The following is a 13930-nucleotide window of genomic DNA, read 5'->3' as shown; positions in this document are numbered from 1 at the left end:
TGATATGATTGAATAAGTTGTCCAGCAGTTATGAATAGCCTTGTGAGCAATGAAATAACTGTTGGCAATAGCTAACAGACTCGTCAACAGACTTCAGTGAGAATTCATCAGATAAAGTGAGACTTTTTGCAATAAATTGTTCATGATGCTTACCTGCTTGGTATGTATCTTTTTAACCTTTACTCTGGTCACATTAGGAAGACCCAGGGACACTGGGAAGTTTTAATCTGGTACAGATTTTCGTCAACTGAAGTTGTCTCTTAGTTGGAGTTTGTTATACCGTAATACAGAATCCCGTCCACATTTACATAGTGTTCTTTCATACTTGATAAAAAGCGACTGAAGATACTAGGTTTGGAAGGATTTTTTTTTTTTTTTGCCTCTTCATGAATGAAATGAAGATATTTATACATAGACCAGAAGTAAAAGGACAGGTTGCAACAGTATGAAAGTAGTATTTTCAAAGTCCAGTAAACTTTTGTAATTAACAATAGTTAAATAAATCTGAAATGTCCAGTGCTTTTGCTCCAGGTGCTAGTTATTGATTCATTTTGATTCAAATATATTTGAATAAATATTATTAAATGTTTAAAAAGAAGTATGTGTTGAATATGTATTAAAAACAGATTTTACTCAGTTTGTCAATAATGTCATCTCTACTAATAAGGTAACAACTGATTGGTTCTCACAGAGGAAACTGCACTGCAAACAAGATGGGGAGGAAGGAACAGAAGAAGACACAGAGGAAAAGTGTACCATCTGTTTGTCGATATTGGAGGAAGGTGAAGATGTCAGGTAAATAGTAGCAATGAATATTAGAATATAATGTTAATGTGCTGGCTTTGAGACCATACTTGAACACGGTATGCTACTCTCTGCAATACTCCCTAGGTTAACAGTTGCCATTAAAGACTATCTGTCGTTGAACCAATAAGTAAAATGGGTTGCATTTGAAAACACGCGTTGTTCACTCTGTATTGTCTTTGAGTAGAATGTAGGTTATTTTTTGGTCTTCCATAAGTTGGCTGTCTGTCTTGTAACACGAGCCCAAGTTGATACCTTGAGTTAATCAGGACTGTTGATTTTAGTTTTTCTGACATAATGCTACTTAAACTATAGCAGGTTTAAATCAGTGTAATACAGCAGAAACTAGCTGATGCTTGACTTCATTGCCCATATCCATTTCTTCTTGCAACTAGACAAAATGCAGGTTCAACTGGAAAGGCTAGTGAAACTTGTGGAAAAACATGCATGTGCAAAAAGAATAGGCACCTCGATAGCAAAACCTGTTTTTCAGTGGGTATGTTGAGATGGAAATGCTTTATTAACACGAATGTTTTTCTGTTCTGATGACAGGCGCCTTCCATGTATGCACCTTTTCCACCAAGTCTGTGTAGATCAGTGGTTGATTACTAACAAGAAGTGCCCCATTTGCAGAGTGGACATTGAGGCTCAACTGCCTAGTGAAAGTTGACAGCGCTTTCCAGAACTCTTGTCCTCCCTCTTGCTCCCTCTCATCCTTCCTGGTACTGCAGTCAACCAAAGATGGCATGACTTACCTGCGCAGATTTGGAAGCATTGAACCTAGAGTGCTGGCTCTGCTATATGGTACAACTAATGCTAGACCTACGGTTTATGTAGAAGACAGTTGAGTTTCAGTGTATTTATAAAACTTTTTTTTAGGTTTTACATTTTTTTTTCTTTGAATTCATTACTGTATTTTTGCATGGTTCCTTGTATTGCATTTGTTTGCACATATTATGGGCTTTGTGACCCCAAACTTGCAGGCAAGATTAGCTGCTTTAGTAAGTAGAATTGTGTGGTCTCTTTTTTTTTTTTTTTTTTTTTTTTGGGTTGTTTTACATAGTATCGAGCTTTGAAAGTATGATTTCACTCATTACTAACCTCGGATTCCTTAATTTAATCAAACATATATTTTAGTTTAAGTGTATAAAGATCATCTAGAAAAGGATAATATTATGTATTGAGACATTCCTTAATTAGGAAAAAATGGCTGCTGTATATTTACAATATCAGTTCTGAGTCAAATAACATCCTTAATGCTGGGAACAGAATATGAACTATATTCAGTTTGACTGATACCTATAGCATACTCATCACCAGAGTTTTTGTCTGTTCAATTTTTGTGTTTTTAAAATTTCAGCACAATGCAGATATATTTGAATGTCAATATTAAACATTTAGACTGCTGTTCAGATTGTATTTATCATTTTCTTCCTATGTCTAGTAATTTGAATCCCTAACTTATATATTTGCTGCTGTGAAACAGCTCTAGTGAACACTAAATGTTGATTTCGGTTAGCTGGATTGTAGATACTTGCAGATTGAAAGAATTATTAGGGAAGTTGAGAAAAAGCTTAGAATCTGTTTGGTCTTCTGCTAACTTAAGTTGAAGTATCTGCGCACATTTGGGGGGGGGGTTGGTTTGTGTTTTTTGTTTTGGTTTTGGTGGATTTTTTTAAATATAAAACCATTCAATAAGGACTTAGAGCTGCAGGGTTCTTGTTTTTTTGGTGGTTTCGGTTTTTTTGGGGGGGAGGGCTCGGAGGGGTGGGTAGCAGATATACGTGCATTCATAGAACTTCTAAGGATTCCAGGCTTGTCTTGGGATTTTTATTAGTTTTAAAGTTAATAAAGTTAGCTAAATCCACTTGTCTCTTGTTTTATTTTTCATTAGTAAATTGAAAGCCTGTAAATTTCTGTAGAAAACGAAACACAAATTATGTGGTTACCTAGTTTTTGCCTTGATCATAGATTCCCTCTTTATAAATTACCAACAGTCCATCACTGATCGAAATATTTTCTATAGTTAAGATTTGCTGCATAATATAGTATATAGAATTAAGTTATACTGTACTAACATTTCACCTTTGGAGGAGGTTTTAATCCACATCAGGATTCAAGTTGTTCATCAACATTCTTTCACATATGATAGATTATAGTTTATTTAAATGTGCTCAACATTGCAAAATGCAAATGTGCAAAAACATTGAGACAGTGTTACTGTCACTTTGGACAAGATGTTCCTCGGGGATCATATATGAACATGTCAATAAGCTTGCATTAAGCCACCTGCTTTGTAAGTGGATTGAATAATAAATACCTTCAGTTTCTCTTGTCTTTGTCTTTCATAATCAGATTGTGTACCATGGTTTACAGTAAACTTAGGAGATTAACTGTTATGTTTACGCTAAAAAAAGTGATCCATTTATAAATATTACCTTATTAATTTGATGCCTGTTTTTGTCTGTCTGGTTAAAGCTGCTTCCCTTTTATTTTTTTCATTTTTTTTTAATCTGTTAGGGGTAGCATTTGCCAGTGCAGTGTCTATTGCTGGCAACAAACTTAACACCTCTGGCACTGAGGCTTTAAGTGGAGAGAAATTTTATTCCAGCATGTGTGATAAATGGACGTTTTCAAGCTTAACTGCATTGCTAAAACTGAACTTAAAACCACTTTGTGCTTGTACAATGGGGAATATGGGAGAGAGGCAACACATGATTTGACTGCTTCAAAACCTGACATGGTTTTATGCTAAAGCTTCTTGAACATTATGGCTGTAGGAAACTGAAAGTGAGTATGAAGTTGAAGCTCCATTGGTAAAAATGAATAAAAGTAACTGAACAGACACTTTCGGTCCGTTGGTGACTGTTGAAGAGGAGGGAGGTTAGTTGAGCACTGACGCTTGAAGTCTGATGATACTCACTTTTAAATGCTTCCAAGAAGGTACTTGAGAGACATGGGACAAAAAAAAAAAAAAAATGGGGCCTCTGAAATAAGTGAGACCCTGGGTATGAGAGAGAATCTATTTTGGCTTCCTTACGGGACAAAGAAGCACAGGTTTGGGGGATTTTTATTTTTATTTTATTTTTAGGAAATCTTTTATGCGCCTGATTTGGGTGCCTGGTACTAGAGGTATTTTAGTGGTCCATGAATTGACTTGTTTTATAACTGCTACTGATATTGTCTTGCTTTTAAATGTATGCATAACATTGTAATGTGATGTTGAATACTTAGGTATTTGCCAGGAATCACAGTGTTCTGATCTTACATGCTACTGCAGGGGCTAGTAAAGCTGCAGCCTACTTCTGTTCCAGAAAGTTGTTACTTAATTGTAATTTAAGGGAAGGAAAAAGAATAGGCATTTGATTTTTGAAAATTTCCACCACTTACTGTGCGTTATATGCTTAGATGCATTGCCTTAAGTTTTCTGCAGCATCTTTGACTTTGAAGATAAGATTCTCAACAGTATGCATCAAATTACTTTTCATATAAAATTCCATTGTCAAAAGAAATCCTTTTGTATGCAATAAATAAAATGTTAGACTGGTATCATTCAAAAATCTATTTCTTACGCAAGTGTGTGGTTTTTTTCCTTTTGCTTTGTTTTGCCTTTGCAAGTCTTGATCGGTATTCTTTCAGGTACTGCCCAAGAAAAAATTCAGTGAAGGATTGACATTTAGCCCCTGCGGCGGAGGCCCCGGCCCCGGGGCTCTGATGGGAGGTCTTGTTTTGCGACCTTGGGTTCGCCCCAACACGCCGTGCGCCGCGCCGCCCCCGTCCACACGGCCCGGCTTGCCGGAAGTCGTTTGAGCCGCTTCCTGTTTGGGAGGGCCCTGAGAAGGTGGACCAATGGAGGACGTGCATCGTACAAAGCTGCCCTATAGGAGAGCGGGAGGGGTTTTAAAGGGAGCTGCGGCGGCACGAGCCGGCAGTCGCCACCTTCGCTGCGACCGGCGCTGCTCTCTGAGGACTGGCTGCTGCCTCCTCTCGCCTCCTCTCTGCACCCATAGCCATGCCGCTGCCGCGCCGCGCCGCTGTGAGTACTTGTGATGTGGGGGGTGGGCACGGGAGGCGACCTGGTGGAAAGAGGGAGCGAGGGGGCAAGCCGCCCCCAAGCCTTGCCGCTCTTTCCCCTCAGGCAGCTGAACACTGAAGCCGCAGCGCGAGCGGTCTGGCGAGGGCTCTGTACGGGAGGGGGGGCGGCGGCGTTACGCGCTGCAGCTGACCGGGAGCCCCCCCTCCCCTTCCCGACCCGCTGCGCTTTTATGGCCGGAGCGGGGCCGGGCCTGCGGGAGGAAGAGAGGGGCCTGAAGCCGGGCCGAGCTGGGTGGTAAGCTGGGTTCTGCGCAGCCTTGCCCCCTCCCCCCCACCCCCGCGTTGGAGGGCACGGGTCTTTCGCTGGGCGCCGCCCTCGGCTCCCACCTGGCCTCGGCCGGCCGCTCCTCCCCCTCGGAGTGCGGGAGGAAGGGAGAAAACTAAAGCTACTTAGCGGGGAGCTGCGGAAATGGATTACGGGAGCCTCTTTTCTACGGCGGCTGTCTAATGATTTAAACTAAACTACACGAGAAACCTGAAACCTGGTGGTTTCTTTGCTGCGCGTAACAAGGGATTTTTATTTTTGTACGTTTAACCTAACCTTTTTATTTAGGGGTTATATATGTAATAAAGAAATTGCTTTGTTAACGGGAATGCTGTTGTACTTAGAAAGTGTGCAAATACAGTAAATAGCCAAGTAGCAGGTAAGCACTCATTAAAAAACCATCAGTGAGGAAGAACAAGGTGGGGTGCATTGCTCTAGTCTTGGGACGCAGTTTCAGAGAGTACAGTACTGTCTGAAACCTATACAGGGGAGACTTCTTCCTCTGAGCATGCATGAATGGGTAGGAAATAAAAACAGGTCGAGTAGTGGATAGCATGCACAGAGGTACACTGGCACAGTGGTGGTAAGTGTATAATGGAGTTAGGCATCTGAAAACTAAATAAAGTTAATCTTTGACTCTTAAACGGCAATTCTTTTGGTTTAGGTCACTAGAGGGATGGAGAATGCTGGGACAGAACTTAAAAGTAAAGCCAAAACTCACCTTACTGGCAAAAGGGCTGCTTTGGAAGAAATCGGAAATCGAGCTGCTACAAGAGGAACACATATAGTTAAGGTAAAGGAACATTTGACATCTACGTATAAGGAAAAGGTCAATTACTAGCTCTGTACTAACAGTAATTTTTTTCACTACAGAAAACAGAATGCTCCAAGGCACCTATAAAACCTACGAAAGGACCTAGTAAGACAACAAATGTAACTGTACTGCCTAAACCTCCAGCTGCTGTGAATCAAGCATTCAAAGAAACTGGTGTTCCAGAGGTAGGAACTAATGATAGTGTTCTAATTCTTAATTTGATTTGCAGCTTGGAACTCTAACTACAGATTAGTTTATCTGTAGGTGTTATCTCATTTCCTGGCTGAAAAAGCAAAGCTTCCGTACTGGGGTTTTGGTTTAATGCATGTTGTGCTTAAAGGCTAACGTTAGAGTGGCAGAACTAGCTGTTGGAGTACTGGATGATGTTTCTGCTTTAGCTGGCAATTACTAGAAGGTCTTCTGATTCTGTCTATATGACATCTTGGTGAAGGCTTGCTGGCACTAGAATGTAAGCTCAGTTTCAACTTCTTTTATCTTAAGAAATTGTATTAGCAACTGGAAAACTGCAGAGATGAAGGAACATTGCAGCTTAAACAGTAGATATGTAAGCACTATGATCTGTTCATTAGGTTCCACCTCCTGTCCCTATGGATGTGTCTATGCAAGAGAAGGATTTGTGCCAAGCCTTCTCTGATGTGTTGCTCAGCAATGTAGAAGACATTGATGCTGAGGACCGGGGGAATCCCCAGCTGTGCAGTGACTACGTAAAAGATATCTATCTGTATCTGAGAGAGCTTGAGGTATGACATACTGAGTCTGTGCTTCTGCTGTATAGTGGTAATCTTGTTTCTCACACAGCTCTTTCTCCAACAGTTGCAGCAATCAATCCGCCCGCATTACCTTGACGGGAAGACACTCAATGGGCGTATGCGTGCACTTCTGGTTGACTGGCTTGTCCAGGTCCACTCAAGACTCAACCTTTTGCAGGAGACGCTGTATATGTGTGTTGCAGTTCTAGATCGCTTCTTACAAGTAAGTAAGATGTTGTCCAACTCGTGTTTGGATTAGGAGACTTGTTCAGTGGCTATGTTTTTAAAGGAGTTTAGGATTTATCCTTTATCCTATAAAGAACCTACAAAATCTGCTCTTTGGGTAAGAGCTCTGTGTAATGTAGCATTAATTCTGAGGGTGCAGGCCTCCTTGAGCCTGTCATTACAGGGATGCTTCTGACTCAAAGTGGAAAATCTCATTTATGTTGTAAGAATGAGCAGTGTCATACCGGTGTTTTAAACTCATAAATTAGAATCTGTTTATCTAGAGTTTGACATTTTGTGGTCTGCTTTTTAAATTCCCGTATTTTGCAGAATCATCCAGTACCTCGTAAGACCCTTCAGCTGGTGGGTGTGACAGCACTGTTTCTAGCTTCAAAATATGAAGAGTTGATCTCTCCATGTGTAGAAGACTTTGTTTACATTACTGACAATGCCTACACCAGTGATGAAGTTAGAGAAATGGAGATAATGATTCTTAAAGAGTTAAACTTCTGTTTGGGACGACCTCTTCCACTTCACTTCCTAAGAAGAGCATCAAAAGCTGGAGAGGTGAGTACTTGTCCTCATTGTTGAGAGCTTTCCTATACATGTAAAGTCTTACCAGGATTATTTCCGGCATTTTTGTCACGTGATCTTAACTTGCTTTCTTCTTGCCCGCTGGATCAAGAAATACTTGGCTATGAAACTCCACCATGTGGAGTAACATGACAACACCACTGTGGCAGCCAGTTCATGTTTGTATTTAATGGGGCCTGTGTTCAGTCTTAGTGGCAGTATTTGTACTGTTGGAGTAAACTAAATGTAACTAGAGCAGAACCCTTGCGTTCAGAGTGATCTCTTGTCTGGGAATTCCCTAGTGAAAGGGGAGCAATGTTACATTTCTTCATAATTTTTGCATTCAAGTACTGCATTATTTAAGAATCAAAAGATAAGCTTTCTCTTTGACCTGACCCTTTTTTCCCACCTCGGTAGTTACAGTTGAGTGAATTGCCCACACGCGAGGTGGGCTTCGGTTACCTCAACAGACCACTAGTAACTCTTGAAGTTAGCTGAGTGCTTTAATAAGCATCTCCTTATGTCATTTTACACTTCCCCCTTAGTGTATTACAGAGGGAGTACTTGAATTCCTAGTTGGGCACTGCAGTGCCCGATACTGCAGTTTTCTGTTAAAATCCATGGCTTAGCTTTGTGTCTAAATTCCAAGTGGCTGCTAGACTAAACTGCTCTGGACTCTGCTCTCGATTTTGAGATGAGTGCCTGTTAGAGAGGATGGTCCCTAGACCTTAATATTTTGTTGGCTATTTTTGTTTTGCCAGTTAATGAATACTATAAACAGTCCTGAATTATTATGATAAGATGAAGTGAAACTTTGTGCATTAACAAGTTGTCCATCTGGCAGGCTGATGTTAAGCAACATACGCTAGCGAAATACCTAATGGAGCTGACACTGATAGACTATGACATGGTTCACCATCGTCCTTCAGAGATTGCAGCTGCTGCGTTATGCTTGTCCCAGAAGGTTCTGGGACGTAACAAATGGGTAAGGATTTTAATCAAACTTGTTATTTTTTTCCTTCAGTTGATTGAATTGAACCATCAAAACAACTACTTTAGAAAGTTGCATTTAAGTTGATAATAATGCTGGTGACCAAGTGACAGTTGGACAGCCTGATGCAGAGTTGCAGGTAGAAAAAAGAATGTTCCCCTCAAAATTTACTATGTTTTTCTATGTGAACACTGTGGTATGAAAGGATTTTTCTCTTGAAAGTATTGAGTTAGATAACTGTAAATAAGGGTAGATTTTCACAATTCTCGCAGTACATGTAGAATAATGAAATTGTGCACTGTGAACTGTAATTCAGCTAGTGGTTACCCCTGGAAGGGTTGCTGCTTTTATCCTCTGTGCAGTGTAGAAGTGTGGTTCTTGATACTGATGTGCCCAGACTTTTGTGCTGCACATCAGAAACTATTCCGGATCCGTCAGCTAAACTGACGGTACTTCAGGCTCTAGTACTCAAGGTTAGCGCATGAAGCTTAGGGTATTTGCTGCCTGGAGTGTTTGTGCCTCGAGCAGCGATGCCCACTTCAAAATCTCAAATTTCTTACCCTTACGCTGCAGGGTACAAAGCAGCAGTACTACACTGGGTACACAGAAGAGAGTCTTGTGATGACTATGAAACATATGGCCAAGAACGTGGTCAAAGTAAATAAGAAGTTAACAAAATACACTGTAAGTATAGCTACTTAAATCTTTTTAATGTTTTACAAATATCTTTGCTTTGTATTGTGGCTCCTTCAGTAAATGTTCTGTATGTTATCTTGGAGCATATGCTAGTCTAATAAGCCTGTGAGAGGATGTTGCTTTAGTACTAACTTCAAAACGTTTAGGCAAATGGTGCTTTTGCTACTTTGCAAGCTGGTTCACTTCAAACCTTGTTTGTTTGCTTGTTTTCCAAGCAGTCAGGCTAATTGACCCAAAATTATCTGCCTGAACCTAAATACTGTACATGTAAATTTTTTTGTAACAGTGTTCCTCTCTCGTTGCAGTCTGTAAGGAGCAAGTATGCAGCTGTTGAACTACTGTCCATCAGCACAATCCCTCAACTGAGCAGCGAGGTAATTGGGGACATGGCTATGTCACTGTTATGATAACCCCAGGCAGCCGCATCCTGCTGGTCTATGCACTTTGTCCTCATTTGCCTATTGAGGCAAAACTACTGCTCTTTGTACATAGCGTTCCTGCATTACTACAGCCATTTCGGACTCACTCTGAAGGTGGAATTTTAAACTTGATTTGTAATACAACTTTCTACCTAGAAATAAAGCTCCTCTTTTTTTAAAAAAATAATTAAAAAAAAAGGTATTGTGAATCTTTAAGGCACTACCTGCCCATCTCTGCAATCGAATGTCCAAGCAGGGTGTTTGACTAAATAGGTGATTGATACAACTTGCAGTTTGATGTGGATGATTATTCTCAATTGTTGTGTCCAATGAGACTCTCTAGGCCTTATAGTGGCACATTGAGTAACTAGTAATATAGTATATTTAATAACTTGTTGGTTTTACTCTTAAGGTAAGAAAGCACAGGAAGATATTGATCTTATCTTGGTGTACTGTAAAGGATACTAAATATGTCCTTTATCTGAGTGCCTTGTCCCAAAGGCTGCCCAGGGAGGTTGTGGAGTCTCCTTCTCTGGAGACATTCAAAACTCGCCTGGACGCCTTCCTGTGCAACCTCGTCTAGGTGTTCCTGCTCCGACAGGGGGATTGGACTAGATGATCTTTTGAGGTCCCTTCCAATCCCCAGCATACTGTGATACTGTGAATATATACATATATATACAGGAATTTCTCTTTTTGTCCTTTGTTTATATACATGTATATACAGGAATTTCTCTTTTTGTCCTTTGTTGCCTTCAAGTTTAGGGAAAGAAGTAGGCTGGCTGTAAGAGATACGTGCCTTGTAAATCTTTTTGTTGAGGTGGATGTGAGACAATATGTTCTCTATCTTTGTGTAACTGAACAAGGGGAGCAAGGTTCTGAGTCTCCTGTGGTGCTGACCACTGTGTGCAGGGGCTGGACGTGTGGAAATCTAGGGATGAGACTTTTTGAAAAATCTCAGCTCTTAAAACGTGCTTGTTCTTAAACAAAAAAACCCTAGCTTTTCATTGCCTGTTTAGCACCCGCCAACGCTCCGTCTTCTCCCCCGGCTCCGTCTTCTCCCCCGGCTCCGTCTTCTCCCCCGGCTCCGTCTTCTCCCCCCGCTCCGTCTTCTCCCCCCGCTCCGTCTTCTCCCCCCGCTCCGTCTTCTCCCCCCGCTCCGTCTTCTCCCCCCGCTCCGTCTTCTCCCCCCGCTCCGTCTTCTCCCCCCGCTCCGTCTTCTCCCCCCGCTCCGTCTTCTCCCCCCGCTCCGTGTGCAGGGGCTGGACGTGTGGAAATCTAGGGATGAGACTTCTTGAAAAATCTCAGCTCTTAAAACTTGCTTGTTCTTAAACAAAAAAACCCTAGCTTTTCATTGTCTGTTTAGCCCCCGCCACCCCTTCGGCTTCACCCCCGCCTCCCCCCCCTTCTTCTTCGCCCCCCCGCCCTTCTTCTTCGCCCCTCCCCCCTTCTTCTTCGCCCCCCCCTTCTTCTTCGCCCCCCCCCTTCTTCTTCGCGCCCCTCTTCTTCCCCCCCCCTTCTTCACCCCCCCTCCTTAACCCCGCCCTCCTCCTTCTTCGCCCTCCTGCTTCACCCCGCCCCCCCCCTTCGCCCCCCCCTTCGCCCCCCCCTTCGCCCCCCCTTCGCCCCCCCTCCTGCGTCCCGCCCCCTCCTCCTTAGCCCCGCCCCCTTTGCCCCACCCCCCTTCACCCTGCTCCCCTTCTCCCCTCCCTCTTCGCCCCCATCGCCCCGCCCCTCCTTCACCCCGCCCCCTCCATCGCCCCGCCCCCTTCGCCCCCCTCTCCCCCCCCCCCCGTCTTCGCCCCTTCTTTGCCCCTGCTTCTTCGCCCTCCTGCTTCGCCCCGCCCCCCTCCTTCACCCCGCCCTTTCTTTGGCCCCGCCGCTCCTCCTTCGCCCTGCCCCTCCTGCTTCGCCCTGCCCCCCCCTCGCCCCCGCTTCTTAGCCCTCACTTCTTGGCCCTCCTCCTTCGCCCTGCCCCTCATCCTTCGCCCCACCCTCCTTCGCCTGCTCCTGCTTCACCCCGCCCACTCCTGCATCGCCCCGCGCCCCTCCTTTGCCCCTCCTTCGCCCCGCCCCCTCCTTCACCCCGCCCCCCTCTTTGGCCCCGCCCCTCCTCCTTCGCCCCCACCCCCCCGTCTTTGCCCCTTCTTCACCCCTGCTTCTTTGCCCTCCTGCTTCGCCCCGCCCCCCCTTTGCCCCGCCCCCCCTTCGCCCCGCCCCCTCTTTGGCCCACCCCCTCCCTCTTTAGCCCCGCCCCTCCTGCTTCGCCCCGCCCCCTCTTTGGCCCCACCCCTCCTTAGCCCCGCCTCTCCTCCTTAGCCCCGCTCTCCTCCTTAGCCCCGCCCCTCCTCCTTAGCCCCGCCCCCTTTCCTTAGCCCCGCCCCCTTCGCCACGCCCCTTCTTTGCCCCACCCCTCCTTCGCCCCGCCCCTCCCCATAGCCCCGCCCCCCTCTTTGCCCCCGCCCCTTGCTCCTTTGCCCGCCCCTCTGGCCGCGCCCCTCCTCCTTAGCCCCGCCCCCTCTTTGGCCCGCCCCTCCTCTTTAGCCCCGCCCCTTCCATCGCCCCGCCCCCCTCACCCCGCCCACTGCTTCTTTGCCCTCCTGTTTCACCCCGCCCCTCCTGTTTAGCCCCGCCCCTCCTTCGCCCCGCCCCCTCTTTGCCCCCCCCCCCCGCACCTTCTTTGCCCCTGCTTCTTTGCCCTCCTCCTTAGCCCCGCCCCTCCTCCTTAGCCCCGCCCCCCTCCCTTAGCCCCGCCCCGTTTCGGCCACGCCCCCTTTTGGCCCCACCCCTCCCTTAGCCCCGCCTCTCTTCCTTAGCACCGCCCCTCCTCTTTCGCCCCGCCCTTTTTAGCCCTGCCCCTCCTTCGCCCCCGCCCTCCTCCTTAGCCCCGCCCCCTCTTCGCCCCGCCCCTTGCTCCCTAGCCCCGCCCCCTCTTTCGCCACGCCCCCTTTATTGGCCCCACCACCCCCTCCTTAGCCCCCGCCTCTCTTCCTTAGCCCCGCCCCTCATCTTCGCCCCGCCCCTTTTTAGCCCTGCCCCCTCATTCGCCCCCGCCCCTCCTCCTTAACCTCGCCCCCCTTAGCCCCGCCCCTCCCTCCTCAGTGCCGCCGCCCTTTGGCCCCGCCCCTTCTTTGCCCGGCCCCTCCTTCGCCCCGCCCCTCCTCTTCGCCCCGCCCCTTTTTAGCCCCGCCCCTCCTTGGCCCCGCCCCTTGCTCCTTCGCCCCGCCCCCTCTTCCTTAGCCCGCCCCCTCTTTGGCCCCGCCTCTCCTCCTTAGCCCCGCCCCCTTTTAGCCCCGCCCCCTCTTTCGCCCCGCCCTCCTCATTAGCCCCGCCCCTTTTCCTTAGCCCCGCCCCCTTCGCCACGCCCCTTCTTTGCCCACCCCTCCTTCGCCCCGCCCCTCATCCTTAGCCCCGCCCCTCTTTGCCCCCGCCCCTTGCTCCCTAGCCCCGCCCCCTCTTTCGCCACGCCCCCCTTTTGGCCCCACCCCTCCTTAGCCCCCGCCTCTCTTCCTTAGCCCCGCCCCTCATCTTCGCCCCGCCCCTTTTTAGCCCTGCCCCCTCATTCGCCCCGCCCCTCCCCCCTTAACCCCGCCCCCCTTAGCCCCGCCCCTCCTCCTTGGCCCCGCCCCTTGCTCCTTCGCCCCGCCCCCTCTTCCTTAGCCCCGGCCCCCCTCTTTGGCCCCACCCCCTCCTTAGCCCCGCCTCTCCTCCTTAATCCCGCCCCTTCATCGCCCCGCCCCCTTTTAGCCCCGCCCCCTCTTTCGCCCCGCCCCTCCTCCTTAGCCCCGCCCCTTTTCCTTAGCCCCGCCCCCTTCACCGCGCCCTTTCTTTGGCCCCACCCCTCCTTAGCCCCGCCCCTCTCCTTTGCCCCGCCCCTCCTCTTTCGCCCCGCCCCTTTTAGCCCTGCCCCCTCCTTAGCCCCGCCCCCTCTTTGGCCCCGCCCCTCCCCCTTCGCCCCGCCCCCTCTTTGGCCCACCCCTCCTCTTTAGCCCCGCCCCTCCTGCTTCGCCCCGCCCCCTCCTTAGCCCCGCCCCATTTCGGCCACGCCCCCTTTTGGCCCCACCCCTTCTTAGCCCCGCCTCTCTTCCTTAGCCCCGCCCCTCCTCTTTCGCCCCGCCCCCTCCTTCGCCCCGCCCCTCCTCTTTAGCCCCGCCCCCTTTGGCCCCACCCCTCCTTAGCCCCGCCTCTCCTCCTTAGCCCCGCCCCTCCTTAGCCCCGCCTCTCCTCCTCAGCCCCGCCCCTTCATCGCCCCACCCCCTTTTAGCCCCGCCCCCTCTT

General features: G+C 47.7%; 2 protein-coding genes across 2 annotated transcripts in view; both read left to right on the top strand.

The window, feature by feature from the left end:
* The window catches only part of RNF111 (ring finger protein 111), a 42755-nt gene extending 40329 nt beyond the window's left edge, over nt 1–2426 (top strand). The window contains exons 12-13 of the mRNA XM_082488571.1: nt 668–795; nt 1357–2426. Of these exons, the coding sequence (XP_082344697.1) occupies nt 668–795; nt 1357–1474 (246 nt within the window). The 3' untranslated portion in view covers nt 1475–2426. The remainder of the gene's footprint in view (nt 1–667; nt 796–1356) is intronic.
* Nucleotides 2427–4680: 2254 nt separating this feature from the next.
* Nucleotides 4681–9869, top strand: CCNB2 (cyclin B2). The gene is made up of 9 exons (XM_082488732.1): nt 4681–4840; nt 5829–5957; nt 6038–6163; nt 6569–6739; nt 6813–6971; nt 7304–7540; nt 8391–8531; nt 9111–9221; nt 9539–9869. Exons 1-9 carry the CDS (start codon nt 4817–4819, stop codon nt 9638–9640), a joined length of 1200 nt encoding a protein of 399 aa, XP_082344858.1. The 5' UTR covers nt 4681–4816; the 3' UTR covers nt 9641–9869.
* Nucleotides 9870–13930: the final 4061 nt, after the last annotated feature.

Source organism: Vanellus vanellus (genome assembly GCF_965231255.1).
Source record: "Vanellus vanellus genome assembly, chromosome: 11".
NCBI lineage: Eukaryota > Metazoa > Chordata > Aves > Charadriiformes > Charadriidae > Vanellus > Vanellus vanellus.
The sequence above is the reverse complement of the archived record's forward strand: the minus strand, read 5'-3'. Positions and strand labels throughout refer to the sequence as shown.